This window comes from Sebastes fasciatus, chromosome 12, assembly GCF_043250625.1.
Source record: "Sebastes fasciatus isolate fSebFas1 chromosome 12, fSebFas1.pri, whole genome shotgun sequence".
NCBI classification, from domain to species: Eukaryota; Metazoa; Chordata; class Actinopteri; order Perciformes; family Sebastidae; genus Sebastes; species Sebastes fasciatus.
The window spans coordinates 4,078,036-4,097,840 of record NC_133806.1 but is presented as its reverse complement, the minus strand read 5'-3'; the positions used below and the strand labels follow the sequence as shown (position 1 = coordinate 4,097,840).

Below are 19,805 nucleotides of genomic sequence, written 5' to 3'. Positions count from 1 at the left end.
CTACAAACACCTGAATAAGGTGACAGCAGGCTGGAGGGAGATCACCAGGAGCCTGATAGTTTACTGAGGCTACTGTTGGCTGTATTCTTTGTCATTTTCAGTAAATATCGCAGACTAAAACCTGTGTTTTCTGTTTAAAAAACACAAACGTCAGAAGAGAGCAAGTACTACTCCCCCATCTTTTAAGTGGTAACGTCTCTAGTCTGATCTGGACCGTACAGCTGATAGGTACGTGGTTTGTTTACATCACGTAAGAGAAGTGCATATTTAAAAATGAGTGGACAGAAAGTGTCCGATGTTATTAGGCTATAAGTAAACATAAATACCATAAATCTATATTCTTATCTTGTTGGTTTCTGATTCTGTAAATAAGAAGACACAACAAGGTCGATATTATTCATCATTACAATAAATGATTAGTTCTACCTCATTATAAAACATATGGATGCATTTCTAGGGGGTTCAGTGAGCCCCCTGAACCAACGCAGACTGTATCTGTCACCCTCCAGGATGGCTTCACATCACAATGAAACAGATCAGTGTCTGACATCGACATTTTGTGATGGAGTACGACCCCACAAAGCCACTGGTGAAGAAGTTGTGAGCTTCCAAGGACCTGTAGGTCTTGAGGATGCACTGTGTGTAAAGCCCTGCGTGATGTCGCATGTCAAAACAGGCTAATGGCTTTGAGTAACATTAGCGCTGCTACTGTCTTGAACCTGCATGGAGTTCACTCAGATATTCAAGTCTATTACATCATAACATTATATGGCTGTTGGTATTGATATTATAAAGGTACGTTTAATTCATCATATATTGAGTAAATGTGATAGTGTCACTTACAACCGAACAAAAATATCTGGGAATGACACTTCAGGCCATTTAGTCGGGTCATCTGTCCAGTCTTTTATAAGATATGGACAATCATCTACTCCGATTCTGTCTAATTTTTGTACGTAACGTTCTTTGTCGAGTGAGGACAAGGAGTCTATATAAGACATGGCACTTTAGTATGTAAATTTATGATATTAAAAACCACGCTTTCCGAGCATATCCAGGTGGGGGAAAAGGATTGTTTTCCCCCACGGAGACTCCGCCCTAAACCACGGCCCCAACTATGACAAGACACCGACTGAATGTATGCCGAATTGTAATTATATAGATTGTTGTTGTTGTTGGGAGGATTAAACCAAGACAGCTAATATGTGCTAGCCTCAGTTGTCACTTGTTGTCACGGTAAATATTCACTTATTCTGCAGCCTGATGGAGACACGAGTGTCAAACTCAGCCATTTATCCGCTTTTCTTCCTCACTAACTGGCAACTTGATCTCTGACAACACAGAGATACCACGTGACACCAACGCCGTTATACTATTGGCTCACAAGCCTTGTTAGAAGAGGGAACTGAATGTCAGATATCTTCCACAGAGATAAACCAAACATTCATTTTGGACCCGTCAACATTTTTTAAATGATTAATTCACAGTTCAGACTTTTAGTCGGCATAGGGCTGTAAAGGTTAACGCAATAACGCGATAACGCCAATTTGTTTTAAAGCTACTAATTTCTTTAACGCATTAACACAACTTATGATGTTTAGGTTGTAGCGGGTTCAGTTTTAAAGCTAGAGAGAAGATACTGGCATCATATGAAACTAGGAAACCTGAGGAGTCCATCGGTACCAACCATGTCATAATAGATTGTTGCAAAGGAGGTTAAATAACGCTCCAAACATATGCTACATTTTCAAAGAGGTCCCTTGACCTCTGACCTCCAGATGTGTGAATGAAAATGGGTTCTATGGGTACCCACGAGTCTCCCCTTTACAGACATGCCCACTTTATGATAATCACATGCAGTTTGGGGCAAGTCATAGTCAAGTCAGCACACTGACACACTGACAGCTGTTGTTGCCTGTTGGGCTGCAGTTTGCCATGTTGTGATTTGAGCATATTGTTTTATGCTAAATGCAGTACCTGTGAGGGTTTCTGGATAATATGTATATATACTACCATGTTGATAAGAGTATTAAATACTTGACAAATCTCCCTTCAAGGTACATTTTGAACAGATAAAAAATGTGCGATTAATTTGCAATTAACTATGGACAATCATGTGATTAATCGTGATTAAATATTTTAATCGATTGACAGCCCTAATTCGGCACCTTTCTAAAAGCTCTGTGGATGTGTTATTTTTTAAATAATATTCATCTACATAAAAACGTTATCAATATGACCTTTAAACCATCTCAACAGTCATGTCCCCTCTTCCAAAATATTTTCCATACTTCATATATATTATTATATATACATATATATTATTTATAATGTAAAGAGAAGAAGACATAGCTTAAAGACTAGTTGTCTTACTTTTGGGTCCTGAGCTGCTGTCTGACAACCTCTGCACCAGATCAGTCCTCTTCATCGTCTTTAAAAGCTCCTTGGTTTTCTCCACAGACTGTTGGCCTTCGGTCCGCACCATGAAAAACACTACGTCCTGCATGTCTGTTGTCTTCAGCTGCCACCACAGGATGTCACGTTTGGCAAAGTCAGTTTCACTCGGAACCACCTTGAACCTCCAGAGCGCCTTCACACTCAAATCTTTCAGTGTTTCCAAAAGCAGCTCTATAACAGACGCCATCGTTTCCACCTGGCAAATTCAAAGGAAATGTTCATGAGGCAAAAGTGCAAAAACTTCTCAGCTGGGATGATTACAGATTATTCTGGTCACATCTCATCAATGTCTGTGTTTCAGAAATGAGGATGTGCTGAGTACATCAGCTATATCACAGCTCTATCTGATTACATGTGTACATTTCTCATCAAGGTGATTCTCTTTTATCCTCTTGATGAGTCATTTAATGATTTTATTTCTGTTAACTATTTCATGACTTTTTGTTTTATTGCCTATTTAAGGCGTTCCTCATGTGAACACAAGACAAACTGAATGCAGCTTCAGTTCTGAAAAAACCTTCTGATGAAAATTAGGAATTTGGTTTTGTTCATCATTTATAACATTCAAGATGAAGATGATGTTGAATCTACATCTACTGAATGAAAGCTGAAGTGGTTAAAGTAGAGCTGCAACTAACAATTATTAAAAAATGTTCAATGTACAAAACAATCAGTGTCCAACAATCCAATGTACAAATACATATTATGTCCCTCTCTGTTGCTCCCTCCCCACCCCGTGTAACCCCAAGAACAAGAGGGATAAACAACAATTCAATAAATCAATAATGTGGCTTCACAGAAATAAAATTAAGAAAAATAAATAAATAAATACATTAATCCTCAGTACAGATGAAGACTTTTAAGAGCTTAAAATCCACCTGATTCATTAGGAGATTCATGAGGCCTGACCCCAATGCTTCGAAGCTTCGACCGTTGCCATGGTAATCAACCAACAAATCAGTATTGGAATGCTTCATTTTTATTTATTTTTTATTTAAGTATGTAATAATAATGTATAAATCCCCAAATAGCCCATGAAATAAGGAATATTCCCACAACATTATTCATTATTCATATTCAACATTAATTATTATTAGTTATTCTCAGATGGGTATCACTGTTTGTTGTGTGTAGAGGTGTGTGTGTGTGTACAGCAGTGTGACAGCGGCGCTGTCCCGAAGCTTCGAACACCTTCGAATATTTCTCACCAAAGCTTCGAAGCCCAAAACATGGTATTCAGGACAGGCCTAAGACTCTTTTGCTTCCACCTTACCCTTACTCTTATTAGAGCGATATACCTTCCCCACTTAAGCCAGTATTTTTCTGCCCTATTACAGTTCCTATATGACATTCTTTCATATGCAGCAACCTTTCAGTTAACTTCTATGTATATTATTGATGAATATGCAGATTATTTTCTAAATTAATCAATAAATAGTTTGGTCTGTAAAATGTCAGAAAAAGGCAAAAAATACCCATCACAATTTCCTTAAGTCCAGGGGGACGTCTTCAAATGTCTTGTTTTGTCTGACCAACAGCCCAAAACCCAAAGATATTCAGTTTACTATGATACAAAAGCAGAAGATCCTCACAACAACATTCAGCATTTTTACTAGAAAAAATAACAATTAATGAATTATCAAAATAGTTGTGATTCTGTTGATCAACTAATCGATTAATTATTTCAGCTTTAGATTAAAGGCAGACAGATGTGACATTACTCACCTCCTGGGTCAGTGCAGGCCAATGTTCATCCACACAGTGTTTCTCTGAGGAGAAAGGAAATATAAATGAATGATGGGAATTAATGTGAAGCTTATATTGTTCAGTTTTTGTGTTTGTGTATTTATTCATTAATATATATTATATGTTTATATGTATTATATGAAACAGTTTCTGCTTCTTTCTCTTACCTTTGGGTCCTGAGCTGATCTCTGACAGCCTCTGCACCAGATCAGTCCTGTTCATGTCCATGAAAATCTCCTCAGTCACCTCCACAGACTGATGACCACACATCTGCACCATCATCTTCGCCATCATCTCCACCAGGTCTGCCTGGGTTGACAGCAGCAGTTCAATCCATGAGATGAGTGGAAGGTTCCTCTGGAAGACCGTGAACTGCAGCAACCACCTGAATTTATGTAACTCCTCTGAGCTCAAATCATTGAGTGTTTCCATAAGCAGCTCTTTAACGGCCGTCATTGTTGCCACCTGGAACATTCAAGTATATGTTCATAGAGGAAAATATGTTTATTAGATTTTGCACCTTATTTTAGACATTTGAATGTTTCAAGATGTGTTTTTCACCTGAGCTACTGATAATTATCTGTTTGTTAGAGCAGAGGATGATTCTTTTTTCCTTCTACTCTTTAATATCTGTGACCTGAATGTTTTTTTAAATTGTATTTCCAGGCTGTAACTCTGTCACTGTGCTGCCAAAAACTGAAATGAGCCACCTGATCTTAACATCAGATGTTGTGGTTGAATTAACTGTACAAACAGGTGGCAGCACAATGAAGATACTTTCTCATTTTCATGTTTTGCATTTCGTTTAAAGGGACTGTTTGTAACTTTCAGAAATGCTTGTTGACAGCGACACCTGTGGCTGTTAAGTCAACGAAAGTCAGCGTCGGGCTCGCGCTCGCTCTAAATAGACATGAACGAGCATCACTCAACACAGTGAGGTGACACACGTCAGCTAAAAGCACAATATCACTCTATATTTCAGCTGCTTGGCAGTAATGTTAGCTGACCAGACGAAGGTCTCTCCATGAATCACTGCTGATCCTAGTGTTGGCTTTTCCTGCTTCAGGCCCGAAGAGAAACGTTATTGTCTCCGACCGCAGCCGGAGGGAGACACCGGCACCTGGTCGGAGACAATAACGTTTCTCTCTGCGGAGCCCCGTCACTTCACGAGACACGGAAAACCTCTGTTGGTCTGGAGGAGCTGCAGCAGTTATTTCTGCAAAAACGTCCACTGGATATTTACTAGATATTCTCAGAGCTAACCTAACTCTTCTGCAGTGTGTAGTGAGCGCGCATGCATGTGAGGTGGAGTGAGCTGAGTGAAGGCAGGCAGGCAGAGGAGCAGAGGAGCAGAGACTCCGGCCCTGGAGACCAAAGCTACGGTCTATCCCGCGTACTACGACCGCCACCAACACTGTTTTGCAAGACGGGCTTCCCTAGATAGAACTTTGAGGTTTTTGTGCTTCCGTGTAGCTTGTGTTGGAGTCTGATGGTACGTGTCCACAGGGAGTCTGAAACAGCGCAGCCACATGCGAGCATATGCGAGTGTGCATATGCGAGCGCGCATTGGAAACCGACCCAGTAGATTTATACGTGTAAAAAGTTACCTTGTATGTGTAAAAGTCCCTTTAAGTCTTTGAAAAACTGTTTCAAATACAATGAATTGATAATAGCAACATTACTGAGCTCAAATGAATCTCAGCTTCAGTTCAGTGAGAAACATTTGATTTAAATCATGAGTTTGGTTTAATTTATCATCATTAATGTTGATATGATTTAAAACCTACATCTTATTGAATATAAGCTGTACTCTGTATGATCAGACAGATATGACATCACTCACTTTGTGGATCAGTGCAGACAGGTGTTCATCCACAGAGTGTTTTTCTGAGAAGAATGAAAGGAAATAAAAACGAGTTGGCATCAAGCAATACTTTCACTAAAAAAAAACAATACAAAGAGGTCAACACAGAATTTCACACAAACCTACAGCTACATATAATGTACCACTGACATTTTGGCCCATCTCCTGAAATATGTCTTTCATAATTCACATTAGACATAAAACATATTTTGTACTCTAGATGATGCATCTTTTAAAATGTCTCTTTTCTCTACATTAATATATCAATATTTATAATGTAAAGACCAGAAGATAAAGCTAATAAACTTGATGATTTTAACATGTTTTTTGTCTTTATTGTCTTACTATTGGGTCCTGAGCTGCTGTCTGACAACCTCTGCACCAGATCAGTCCTCTTCATCGTCTTTAAAAGCTCCTTGGTCTTCTCCACAGACCGTTGTCCTTCGGTCAGCACCATTAAAAACACTGCGTCCTGCATGTCTGTTATCTCCAGCTGCCTCCACAGGATGTTTGAGTAACGTCTAGCAAAGTGAGTTTTACTCAGGGCATCCTTGAACCTCTCGAGCTCCTCGTCACTCAAATCTTTCATTGTTTCCAAAAGCAGCTCTATAACAGACGCCATCGTTTCCACCTGGCAAATTCAAAGGAAATGTTCATGAGGCAAAAGTGCAAAAACTTCTCAGCTGGGATGATTACAGATTATTCTGGTCACATCTCATCAATGTCTGTGTTTCAGAAATGATGATGTGCTGAGTACATCAGCTATATCACACAAGGTAATCATACCATCAATAACAGTTGTCCAATTGATCACATACACCTGTTTCTACAAACTGCTTGTACGTGTACGTTTCTTTAGCAACATCAAGTTGACTTACTTTATCTCACTTTATCTCTTACAACTGTTTTATTTTCATAAACACGTTAATGACTTTATTTTACTTCCTGGGTGTAACTCTTTCAAAGACTGTGCTACAAAAACTGCAATGAACCTCTTGATGTTACAACAGAGTGGCTGTTTAACCAGTTGCATCTTTTCTTCTAATATAAAAAAGTAAAAAACACACTCATTTTTTCATTCAAATACTGTAAATTTCTCAAATCAAAAATAAAATACTGTATATTCCCCTAGAGGTAGATATAACACAAGTTATTAACATTATTGGTAAATAACATTTATGCATAGGACATATTGTGTGCATTATCAATAATAATGTTCAAGATGTAGATGATTTGATCTGCTGAATAAAAGCTGAGTGACGTGTCATTACTCACTCTCTGGATCAGTGAAGGATGCTGTTTCTCTGAGGAGAAAAGAAATACAAAAAAATCTATCAGTAATTAATTTAACATCAGAATGAACATTTATGATACAAATTATTTCCTCCCAAAGTGATAAACCTCCTTAACAGTGACATAATAATATAATGTAGAGCCTCTTAAAGATTTTCCAACAGTGTTCATTTTAGATGTATTTGTTATTGTAATATACTAGTGGCTGTCAAAGTTAAGTGATAATAACACGTTAACGCAAATTTGTTTTAACGCCACTAATTTCTTTAACGTATTAACACAACTTGTGATTTTTAGGTTGTAGCAGGTTCAGTGTTAAAGCTAGAGTGAAGATACTGGCATCATATGAAACTAGACAACCGGAGGAATCAGTACCAACCATGTCATACTAGCTTGTCACAAAGGAGGTTAAATAACGCTCGAAACTTACGCTAAATTTTAGCGAGGAAAAACTGGCATAGCCATTTTCAAAGGGTTCCCTTGACCTCTGACCTCCAGATATGTGAATGAAAATGGGTTCTATGGGTACCCACGAGTCTCCCCTTTACAGACATGCCCACTTTATGATAATCACATGCAGTTTGGGGCAAGTCATAGTCAAGTCAGCACACTGACACACTGACAGCTGTTGTTGCCTGTTGGGCTGCAGTTTGCCATGTTATGATTGGAGCATATTGTTTTATGTTAAATGCAGTACCTGTGAGGGTTTCTGGATCAATATCTGTCATTGTTTTGTGTTAATTGATTTACAATAATAAATATATACATACATTTGCATAAAGCAAACATATTTGCCCACTCCCATGTTGATAAAGAGGATTAAATACTTGATAAATCTCCCTTTAAGGTACATTTTGAACAAATAAAAAATTTTATTAATTTGGGCTTAAGTATGGAAAATCAAATGATTAATCGTGATTAAATATTTTAATCGGTTGACAGCCCTATAATATACACAAACATAAAAGATCTGATAAAAACATGTTAACTCCAGCTGATGTGTTTTCCTATTTTTACATAATACAGTACAATATAAAATAGATATGTTTACATGTTTCTTGTCATAATCTGCCCTTAGGTTATGTTTTGTTTGTTCTAATGGATCCTTTCCATAATGTTGTCAAACACTTATAATAACAATCTGAGCCTGTCCGTGGCAAAAACAAGACCTTTTAGTGGACGTAAATGACGGTACCAGGTTGCCCCAAATGATTACATTACAGCTCGTTTATCAATACCGGACCAATTTCACAAAGTGTCCCCATTAGTCACTTAGACACACAAACATGAAATAGAGTCCAGGTTGAAAAAGACTGAAGTTATCCTTTAAGGTTCATCTGAAAGAATAAGGTCTACATCTCATAGTTAAGAGATGACGTATTCTCCAAATGACATTCTGTAAAGCTCTCGTCTTTTTTTATGATGACATTTTGAGAAATACTCTTTATTGGCTTTCTTGTCAAGAGTGAGATGAGAAGATCAATGCTGCTCTCATGTTTGTACGCTAAACATGAAGCTAGGAGACAGTTAGCTTAGCTTAGCATAAAGACAGGAAACATGGGAGAACGGTTAGTCTGTCCACAGTTTGTGTTTTTTGTACCAATTAAACAAACAAGACATCAAATGTTAATTAGTGAGCTTCAGAGGTGCTGGTAGGCACATCTTTAACTTTGGACTGAGACAGGCTAACTGATAAATTAGGAGGTTTTATAGTCAGATTCTGGGGTTCTAGACAATCTGATCAATGACTGATCACCACTGGTGGAAAGTAACTAAGTACATTTACTCAAGTATTGTACTTAAGTACAAGTTTGAGATACGTGTACTTTGAGTATTACCATTTTGTGTTACTTTATACTTATACTACTCCACTACATCTCAGAGGTACTTTTTACTGCACTACATTTATTTGACAGCATTAGTTACTAGTTACTTTGCAGATTCAGATTATCAATACAAAATATTAATCAACTAATAGATTATGATATATTATTATAAATGTAGCTACCCAGCAGTATATAAAGTAATTACAATGAGCTCCACCTTTACCAGCTGAAACATTAAAGTGATGAACACATTAATGCATCAATAATTATAATCAATAATATAATACACATCATTCTGAAATGAGCCATTCTGCATAATGAGTTCTTTTACTTTAGCTACTTTAAGTATATTTTGATGCTAATGATTTTGTACTTGTACTTAACTTGTAACAGAGTACTATTTTCACGCTGTGGTATTGCTACTTTTACTTAAGTAAAAGATCTGAGTACTTCTTCCACCACTGTTGATCACAAACAGAGTACAGGGCATTTACTGAGAAGACGTCATACTACCTGTGTACCCACCTTCTGCCATGGTAGCTACACCAGATGATCCTGCTGAGGGACTCGCAGCTGAAACACATTTAGGGACAATTGAAATAGTTTAATGATGGACTGGTCTAGTGTTTACTACTACTACTGTTACTACTGGTCTAGTGTTTACTACTACTACTGTTACTACTGGTCTAGTGTTTACTACTACTACTGTTACTACTGGTTTAGTGTTTACTACTACTACTGTTACTACTGGTTTAGTGTTTACTACTACTACTACTACTGTTATACTGGTTTAGTGTTTACTACTACTACTGTTACTACTGGTTTAGTGTTTACTACTACTACTACTACTACTGTTATACTGGTTTAGTGTTTACTACTACTACTGTTACTACTGGTTTAGTGTTTACTACTACTACTACTACTGTTATACTGGTTTAGTGTTTACTACTACTACTGTTACTACTGGTTTAGTGTTTACTACTACTACTACTACTGTTATACTGGTTTAGTGTTTACTACTACTACTACTACTGTTATACTGGTTTAGTGTTTACTACTACTACTGTTACTACTGGTTTAGTGTTTACTACTACTACTGTTACTACTGGTCTAGTGTTTACTACTACTACTGTTACTACTGGTCTAGTGTTTTCTACTGGTTTTCCATACACACGGCAAACAAAATGCATGGTATTGGGGGGAAAATAGAAGACTAATAGGTACCCACTTTGTCTCTCAAATGCTCTTGCTGCAATTAATTTGTTCTCAATGTCATCCTCCTGGTTTTAAAACTGATTCTTTAAAGTGCCCTCATTGGTTACCAGTTTAAAAAGACTTCCCCAGCCTGTCTCTGTTTGTTCCTACTGGAGATGTCAATCAAATATAGTTTCATATTTAAAAAATCCTAAAACAGCTGGGCACTGTAGTTTTTGGCCAACCTTAATGAAACGTGAATATTACATTTGTTATGGACTATTTTCAGCTGCAAATGTGGTGCACTAGTGAGTAAAATTACATTTAAAAAATCTGCAAAATCTCTCTGCTGTATTTTGTTTTTGTTTTTAATGTGTTGTGCTTTGTTTTTAAGTATTCTAATTGTATTTTCACTGGACATGTCTGACTTTTATATTCTGAATAGCTGTTGGTACCATATTTGCACAAAACGTTGCACGTCCTTCAGCTGCTTTTGACAACCTGAACTCAGTGAGTAACAAATAGTGAGATGACTGTACATAATACCTGTGCACCTACCTTCCGCCATTATATTTATATTAGTTGCCGTCACCGAGGATCAAGTAGCTGTAAAAGAAATTAGGGAAAATCAAGACTTCAGAACAATTGTATTGTTGTTAGATGTTATGCATATCTCTGTTGCCTCATATACATTTAAATGAGAAAACAATGTTGTCTTTCTTAAACGATAAGAGCAACAAGAAAACATTAAGTAGAACAGGTATACACCAGACATCTAACAGAAAATAAATCAATGAAAAAATGCCCATGAAGGAATGTGTCAGAAACAGATTATAAAGACACGAGAAAAATAAGCTATAAGAGGAGTGCATGGCACATCATGAGCTTCTGGACAGCTTTGATCCACCATAAAGGTTCAAAGCAGTGTGTGGTAGTTAGGGATGGCCCGAATACCATTTTTTGGGCTTCAAAGCTTCGGTGAGAAATATTCAAAGCTATTTGAAGCATCGTGGAGCAGCAGGCTGACATGTTCGTCTGTCTGTCTGTCTCCATCTCCTCCGTTTCAGTGCCGGGGGGCGGGACAGAGCCACTACTGTACACACACACCTCTACACACAACAAACAGTGATATCCGTCTGAGAGTAACTAATAATAATTAATGTTGAATATGAATAATAAATAATGTTGTGGGATTATTCCTTATTTCATGGGATATTTGGGGATTTATATATTATTATTATGACATACTTAAATACCTGTATATATATAAACATTGGTATTACAAACAATTTGGTATTAATTCACAGTTACTTATGTTATCACATCCCAGGTTGTGTGCTGAGGGAATGTGCAGAACAGCTGAAGGACGTCTTCACGGACATATTCAACATCTCCCTCAGCCAAGCCAGAGTGCCCATCTGTCTCAAAAGCGCCACCATAATACCTCTGCCCAAGACGCCAAATCCAGCCTCCATGAATGACTACCGCCCTGTAGCCTTGACCCCTGTAGTCATGAAATGCTTGGAGCGACTTGTCATGAATCACATCAAGTCATGCCTCCCAACAAGTTTGGACCCGTTGCAGTTTGCATACAGAGCGAACCGGTCTACGGAGGATGCCATCTCCACTCTGCTCCACCTCACTCTGACGCATCTGGAGAACAAGAACACTTATGCCAGGATCCTGTTGATTGATTTCAGCTCGGCAGTTAACACAATCTTGCCTCAACAGCTCATTGAAAAGTTGTTGTTGCTGGGTGTGGATCCTGGCATGTGTAGATGGATCTTGGACTTTTTGACAGAGAGACGGCAGACAGTCAGAGTAGGTAGCGTAACATCTAAGACGACCACAGTGAGCACAGGATCACCACAAGGGTGTGTACTGAGCCCTTTACTGATTACGCTGCTGACGCATGACTGTTCTGCTAGTTTTAACACCAACCACATCATAAAGTTCGCCGACGATACCACAGTTGCCGGCCTCATCACCAACAGCGATGAGTCGGCCTACAGAGAAGAGGTGGAGCAGCTGACAGCGTGGTGCAAAACACACAACCTTGCCCTCAACACCAATAAGACCAAGGAGATGGTGGTTGACTTCAGGAGGACTGGTCACCGGCACCATCTCCCACTGACCATCAGCGTCTCTGAGGTGGAGAGGGTACACAGCACCAAGTTCCTGGGGGTCCATCTGACAGACGAGCCTACCTCCAGTGACAACACCACAGCTGTCATCAAAAGGGCCCAACAGCGCCTTTATTCTCTCCGCAGACTGAAGAAGGTGGACCTCCCCATCCCAGCCATGACCATGTTCTACCGAGGCACCATAGAGAGCATTCTCACTTACTGCAGCTCTTCCTGGTTTGGTAACAGCACAGCAGAGGAGAAACACAAACTAAGCAGGATAGTGAGATCTGCTGAAAAATTCATTGGTGCCTCGCTGCCGCGTCTGCAGGACATCTAAACCGAGCGCTGAGTGCGCAGAGCAAACGGCATCACAAAGGACTTCAGTCATCCCTCACATGGCATGTCCACACTCATGCAGTCCGGGAGAAGATACAGAAGGATCAAATCAAGGACTACTCGGCTGCTAAACAGCTTCTTTCCGACAGCAATCAGACTGCTCAATCAGAATATGTGAACTGCACTAAAGAGACTGTTCCTTTAATAATATTTTTAATTTTTAAATTAACTATTTATTTTATTCTATTTTTAGCGTACTTTTAGCTTATTTATTAGTGCTCTTAATTATTAGTTAATTACTTTATAGTTTTCACCAAGTGTTTTGCACTGAATTTCTGAGTGGTGGATGTAAGAAACACAATTTCGTTTTTATGCTTAGCATAAAAATGACAAATAAAAGAATCTCAAATCTCAAGAGGGCAACACAGTGATTGACAGTAGTACTACAAGTAATGATAATTTACAATATAGATCGATCTGCTGATTATTTTTATTTGTGATTAATTGATTAGGCGACCCATTTACTCTAAAATATGTCAGAAAACAGTGAAAATGCCCATCACAAGTTCCTAGGGCCTAAAGTGAGTACAAAACCCCCAAATATTTAATTTCCAGGAATATAATAGAGAAAATCAGCAAATCTTTGCAATAGAGGAGATTAAACCGGAGAATGTTTGGCATTTCTGCTTGATAAATGACTTAAACGATGATTAATTATTAAAATAACAAATTGATCTTCTCTCTGCTTTTAGATTTATAGATTAATTGTGTCCGCTCTGCAGCCCAGGAGGAAAAATATATGAAAGAATTGTTCGATATTAGAAGTAATTATATAATTTTGCAATGAAAAGTACATTTCTTACACATGTACCATAGCAGCTATAACGGGTCCCGGATATAATCTTATTTACCTAATGTACCCTGTTTAGGCTTGTTTAGTGTACTAACAGCCCCTTCATTAGTTGATTTATATTTTGTATAAATACTCGGATTCTGCGAAGTAAATAATGCTGTCAAGTTTATTATAGTGGTATAAATATATAATATAATATAATATAAATATAAAATATAGAAATATTGCCTTCCAAAATATAGCTAGGCTAGTGGAGTAGAAGTATAAGCAACACAGTCTCACGGCAGTTCATGAAATAGTTATGAAATTTAATCTATTTGATTCGTGTTCATAGACACAAATGTTATTTTTTTTCGTGACGCTCAGCACGACGTATTCTTTCGTGTTTTTTCCTACAAAAGTCCAGCAACACGTTTCCACTCCAGTCTTTTCAAAATAAAACTACTTAGTTAGGTTTAGGAAAAGATTGCGTATGATCAGCCGTTTTAACATTTAATAGCTAGACAGGATATACATTAGAGATATCTGCAACGTCATTTTGCCTATTTAAAACTCTAATTTCAGATATCACTAATTCTGTTTTGACTAGTATGATTCAAACTACTACAAAAAAGCTATTAAGACGGTAACTTTATGCACCTCTTTTAATATATTTATCTAAATGTTTATTTCCCCTGGCTTTGTACTTGTATGATGTTTATCTCCTGGCTGTTATTTTGTCTTGTTGTTCTTCTTTACAGTTCTGCACATCTTTTTGTAATTAAACCTGTATGACCGGTTTGTGAAAAAAGAAAAAAGAGGGAGAACATTTTTTTAATAAAAAATAATTCTCTCTCTTTCTTTAGAAACTCGTGTTAGTTATTGTATAATTAGTATATTTAATATATCATATATAATAATTAGTAGACATATTAGGTTGTTAGTATCATTAACGTAGTTATCCGTGTTCACACATTAACAGGAAGTTAAAGTAAGAAATAAACCCGTTAAATACCGTTTTACAAACCTTTTTAAAACAGCTTGTAGCTTCAGCTGTCACAGCAGAAGTCCATCCATCTTTACTGACTGTGGTAAATCTTTAATGGTTGAGTTGACAGGACTTGAGTCGAAGTGTCTCCATGAAGTGTCTCCATGAAGTGTCTCCTCTCGAGTAGCGTCTCCTTCCTGTTGTAGTGATGTGTCGGTCCAGAACGAGCCGGTTCAAAGAGCCGGTTCATTTTGCCGGCTCTTTGAAGTGAGTTAAGTTTAAGTTTTTTTGTTTTTGTTTTTTTTATTAATTCAAGGCAGAAAGATAGGACGATTTTCTCCGCACCACGGCCACTTCATGCACTGACTATGACTGCATGCAGATGACAAAGACATCAACAACTCCCAGCAAGCATGCTGGTGCTGTGGGAACCAACCAAGCCCCCAACAGAGCGCGATCCGGACTTTCGTAGTGGCCAAATGGCGGTACTGCAACTTCTGTGTCCGTCACGTGATGCCGTTGGGCCCAAAAATATTTTTTCCCATAGATTTGCATTGGGAAAGAGACGTCTGTTACTCAGAGGATAAATTTTTTTGAGGTGAATCCACTTCCCAGTTGCTACTACAGTACACTCTAATAGCCCTTATTTAAAAAAATAAGTTTTTAAAGTTGTAAAATGCACTAATAGCTGAATCCAGAGTTATTTCCCTTCCTCCGTTCATGTGAGTGAGACACAGACCGTGACGTTGGGACCCCGTGACCGAGTCATGTGACCGAGCGAACGCTACTGCGCATGTCCCAGTTGCCCATGGTCCGCAAAGATACGGGTACTTTTCCAGACGGAAGTCGAGCCATAGGCTTCATACGCCAATGAGACACTCTCATAGGAATGCAATGCTGTATCCAGTTCTCTTTATACATCCATGGAACCAACGCACGGGCATCGATCACAGGGACGTCCCACACCAACATACATGGACGCACTGAGGAGAGATGCAGGATAGTGCTGGCGAGCTAGCCAGAGGTATGGAGGACCGAGATAGCTGGAAAGCCGGAGTCTCTGCTGCTCCTCTGTCTGCCTGTTTGCCTTCACTCAGCTCGCTCCACCTCTCACATGCATGCTCGCACACTACACACTGCAGAAGAGTTAGTAGCTCTGAGAATATCTAGTGAATGTACAGTGGACGTTTGTGCAGATATAAATGCTGCAGCTCCTCCAGACCAACAGAGGTTTCCCGTGTCTTGTGAAGTGACGGGGCTCCGCAGCGAGAAACGTTATCGTCTCCGACCAAAACTCCGGTGTCTCAACTGTTCCCTCCGGCCGCGGTCGGGAGGCTGAGGCAGGAAAAGCCAACACTAAGATCAGCATTGATTCATGGAGAGACCTTCGTCTGGTCAGCTAACATTACTGCCAAGCAGCTGAGATATAGAGTGATATTGTGGTTTTAGCTGACGTGTGTCGCCTCACTGTTTTGAGCGATGCTCGTTCATGTCTATGTAGAGCGAGCAAGCGCGAGCCCGACGCTGACGTTGGTTGACTTAACGGCCACAGGTGTCGCTGTTAACAAGCATTTCTGATTCTTGCAAAGAGTCCCTTTAACAGAACCATTTTATAGCATGCATTTATGAAAATATTCATCCTGGTGCTACAGTATATCTATCTGGTGTTTTTTGTATTTTTTCTTAAACTTGTCTTATTCATTTTTTGATAATGTAAAACAAATCAAATAAGGTTGCTCAAAAATGTTATCTAGGAAAAAGATTTATCTATATTTTTAATTATTTTATGTATATTTTTTAAATTCAAATGTAAATGACAATTCAGGTTTTAACTTTGTCTGCAGACACAGAACAGTTTGATTGAGTGATTGTGTTTTCTATTTCTGCCTTCAGACTGTGGCGCAGTTTCTTTGATTTATAATAAATATAATTATGACTATGCAAAAAAATGTTTTTACATATTGTCTAATTTTATTTATAGATTATTTTGCTTTTCAATAAATACATTGCTGCCTTCTAAGCATATAGCCTACATTAAAAGTACCGTTCATTGACTAACACCAAATACAACAAGCTATCGATAGGCCTGTTCAAAGGCACATTAGCTTACTGTTTAATGTTAGCTTTAAGTTGGATCCTACTCTATATTTGTCCACAACTTACTAAAGTTAAAATGTATAATAATATAATATAATATATAATATCTGAACACACCGACCACATCTGACTGAAGACCAGCACCGGCTGCAGTACTGGAAACAAAGAGAGACTGAATTAAAAACCTATACTATGTCAAATAAAGCCTAAAAATAACAACAGTACGATGAATAAGACAACAATTACCTGTATTAAAACAAGCATTGCTAAAATATACAGTCACATATTGTCAACAACACAACAAATTGGTTAAGGCAACATGGATAGTTACATACTTTGCACCATAATTACTTGTTTTCTAAGGTTCTCATCCCACAATAAAAGTTATGGCAGACCTACTTAATGATTTTAAAAGTGCAATACCCCAGGGGATTACAAGTAGGCTCCCCATGAGCCTACACTGTAAAAAAAAAACATTTTTTCCCCAGTTTTTTTCAAGAAATTTTACATTTTCTGTCTGTATTTCAAAATCAAATTTCATTTGTGATTTATTTATATGTAAATGGTCTTAGATTTACAGTATTTTTTGTAATCACAATCGGAATTATCTGTATTTAAGCTTTTCTTGATCATTTTTAAAGATAATTATTCTGTTTCTTTTAGAGGTTTATGACTCTATTTTAACAATTAATTTATGTTAGAAGAAAAGGATTTCATGGAATTCTAAAAATATTTCTTGTGAAAATACAGATTATTTTGCAAAATTTCTGAGTTAATGTAAATTTGGGCTTTTGCAACGTAAAATTACATGTTTCATTTGTGATTTATATGTAAATGGTCTTAGATTTACGGTGTTTGACTATTCTAATAATAAATATATGTTAAAAGTAAAATATTTCTTGTAAAATTACAGTAATAAAGGCTAATTATATAAAGATATAAAGAGTATTACCACATGGCTCCTGGTGACCCCGCTACAAGAAGATGCAAAGAAAAAGAAAAGAGATCTATCCAGTTGCAGCACATTTCATGGGAATGAATCATCCAGTCTTGTCTCTGAAGGATGTGGGAACAGAGAAGGTAAGATTGTCCAACAGGGAAGATTTTAGAGAAAGTATGAGGATTTAAAGATGAAGGCATTTCTGTAGTCTCTACTGGATTACTTGTTCTCAAATATCAGGATTTTTTTTTAAGCAAAGATTACTCTGAATAATGAGGTTGAAGGAACATGTGTTTTTTTATTTTTTTGACATTTTTTTATTATTGATTGGTTAAGGTGAAATGAGTATTTGCCAAATAATATTGTGAAAAGATGATTCTGTATATGGTCACTGATATTTAAATTTTTGTATCAACTAAGTTATTTATTTTGTGTACCTGTATGGTGATTTTGGTCACATGAAGGCTCAATGAATTGTACATATATATATATATATAGTATATAAAATGTTATAATTGTTAAAACTGTTAAAATAACAAATTATAGCATCAGTAATAATTAGTAAACATTATTATCATTTCGTTGTTAGGAGTAAAATAACTTCACTGAGGTTAATTAACTATCAATTTACCATTTATAAATGATGGTTATTATAAAGTGTTACACATCTTTTTTTTTATAAACAAAGAAGCATAAAGTCATAAAAAATAATCATCCTACTAGATCTTTTTTTTGCATTACACCATTATTCTTGCTTCATATATTGATTTTAGGCCACTTCATTTGAATAAAACTATGAACCACACATATTAATAATTTAAAATAGAAAACATCTCAACCTGGTGAATTCAAAGTACACAGTACATTTATATGTAACACAGATGTGTTGGCATAGCACCTCTCAACAACAAAGCAATTCAAAGTGCTTCATGTAAGACATGAAAAAGGTTTCAAGACAAAATATACAGTAAATATAAAAAGACTTTAATATAACAAAATACAATTTTATAAAACAGAAATTTAAAAAAATACATAAAGGCATATATTACATGTAATTTATCCTCAACTATAATAAAAGATGAATCTCAATGTGAGGCAAGTAGACATTATACGATTGTTTTTACCTCAATAAAGCCAGAAACATCACCCTGCAGGCCTGTAAGCTCTTTACCTCCAGATCTCACACCTGTTTACATCCTGTTGTAAATGTGTACACCAGATTATATATATATATATGTATATATATATATACATTTGTTCCATTTTGACATGTAATACTGTTGTGTGCTTGCATTGCTTAAACATCATCAGAGCAAAAGATGATTCCCTTCATCCCCCTTACTCCTTTAAATCCTATAAACTGGTTAATATATTTCTTTTCACACACTGTGCTGCTAGAAAAACCTGATCTGGTGCTGTAGCAGGAGCTAAGGGAAATCACCGTCCGTGTTCATGCCACAGAATAATTTCACACTTCTGTTTTAAAAACAGAAAAATTCAGTTTGACTGACATGAATAAAGTAATTACGGCCTCGCGGTTGTACGCCTCCGCCAACCAGTCAAGTTGCAGTTTACATCCAGGTCAGTCCAAAATGTCACCACTTTCATCTAGTTAGACATTTGTGTGAAATTGTCATAATTAGCATATTAATTCTTGAGTTATGACCATAAACATGTTTTGTGAGGTCTCAGTGACCTTTGACCACCAAAATCTAATCAGCTCATCCTTGAGTCCAAATGGACATTTGTGCCAAATTTGAATGTTCCCTCCTGAGAGGCATAAAAAGTCACATTTCCTCTTGTGTTCCTCGGTGCTAGAGATCGCAGTACTGTTACATTACTGAAGAAAAAATGCAAGAAGCTGAAGAGACAAACCTGAATACAGTCTCAGTTCTGTATGATGAAAAATAATGAATTTTGGTTTTGTATTGTAATTTCTCAGTTCAAGGTGAGGACGGTTTTCAACCAGCATGTATTGAATAAAAGCTGTGTTCACATCTCAGACAGATGTGTCTTTGTTCACTTTCTGGATCTGTGCAGACAGGTGTTCAACCACAGAGTTTATCTGGGAAAGGAAATAAAAAAAAAGAAATCAGTGACATCGGA

At 37.2% G+C, this 19,805-nt stretch overlaps 1 protein-coding gene across 1 annotated transcript in view; it reads right to left on the bottom strand.

Moving 5' to 3' along the window:
• The window catches only part of LOC141778417 (uncharacterized), a 153,609-nt gene that overhangs the window by 24,711 nt on the left and 109,093 nt on the right, over positions 1-19,805 (bottom strand). Inside the window, exons 49-54 of the mRNA XM_074652666.1 lie at positions 7,343-7,371; positions 6,413-6,698; positions 6,047-6,090; positions 4,371-4,668; positions 4,183-4,226; positions 2,374-2,653 (exon numbers count right to left, since the gene is read on the bottom strand). Of these exons, the coding sequence (XP_074508767.1) occupies positions 2,374-2,653; positions 4,183-4,226; positions 4,371-4,668; positions 6,047-6,090; positions 6,413-6,698; positions 7,343-7,371 (981 nt within the window). The remainder of the gene's footprint in view (positions 1-2,373; positions 2,654-4,182; positions 4,227-4,370; positions 4,669-6,046; positions 6,091-6,412; positions 6,699-7,342; positions 7,372-19,805) is intronic.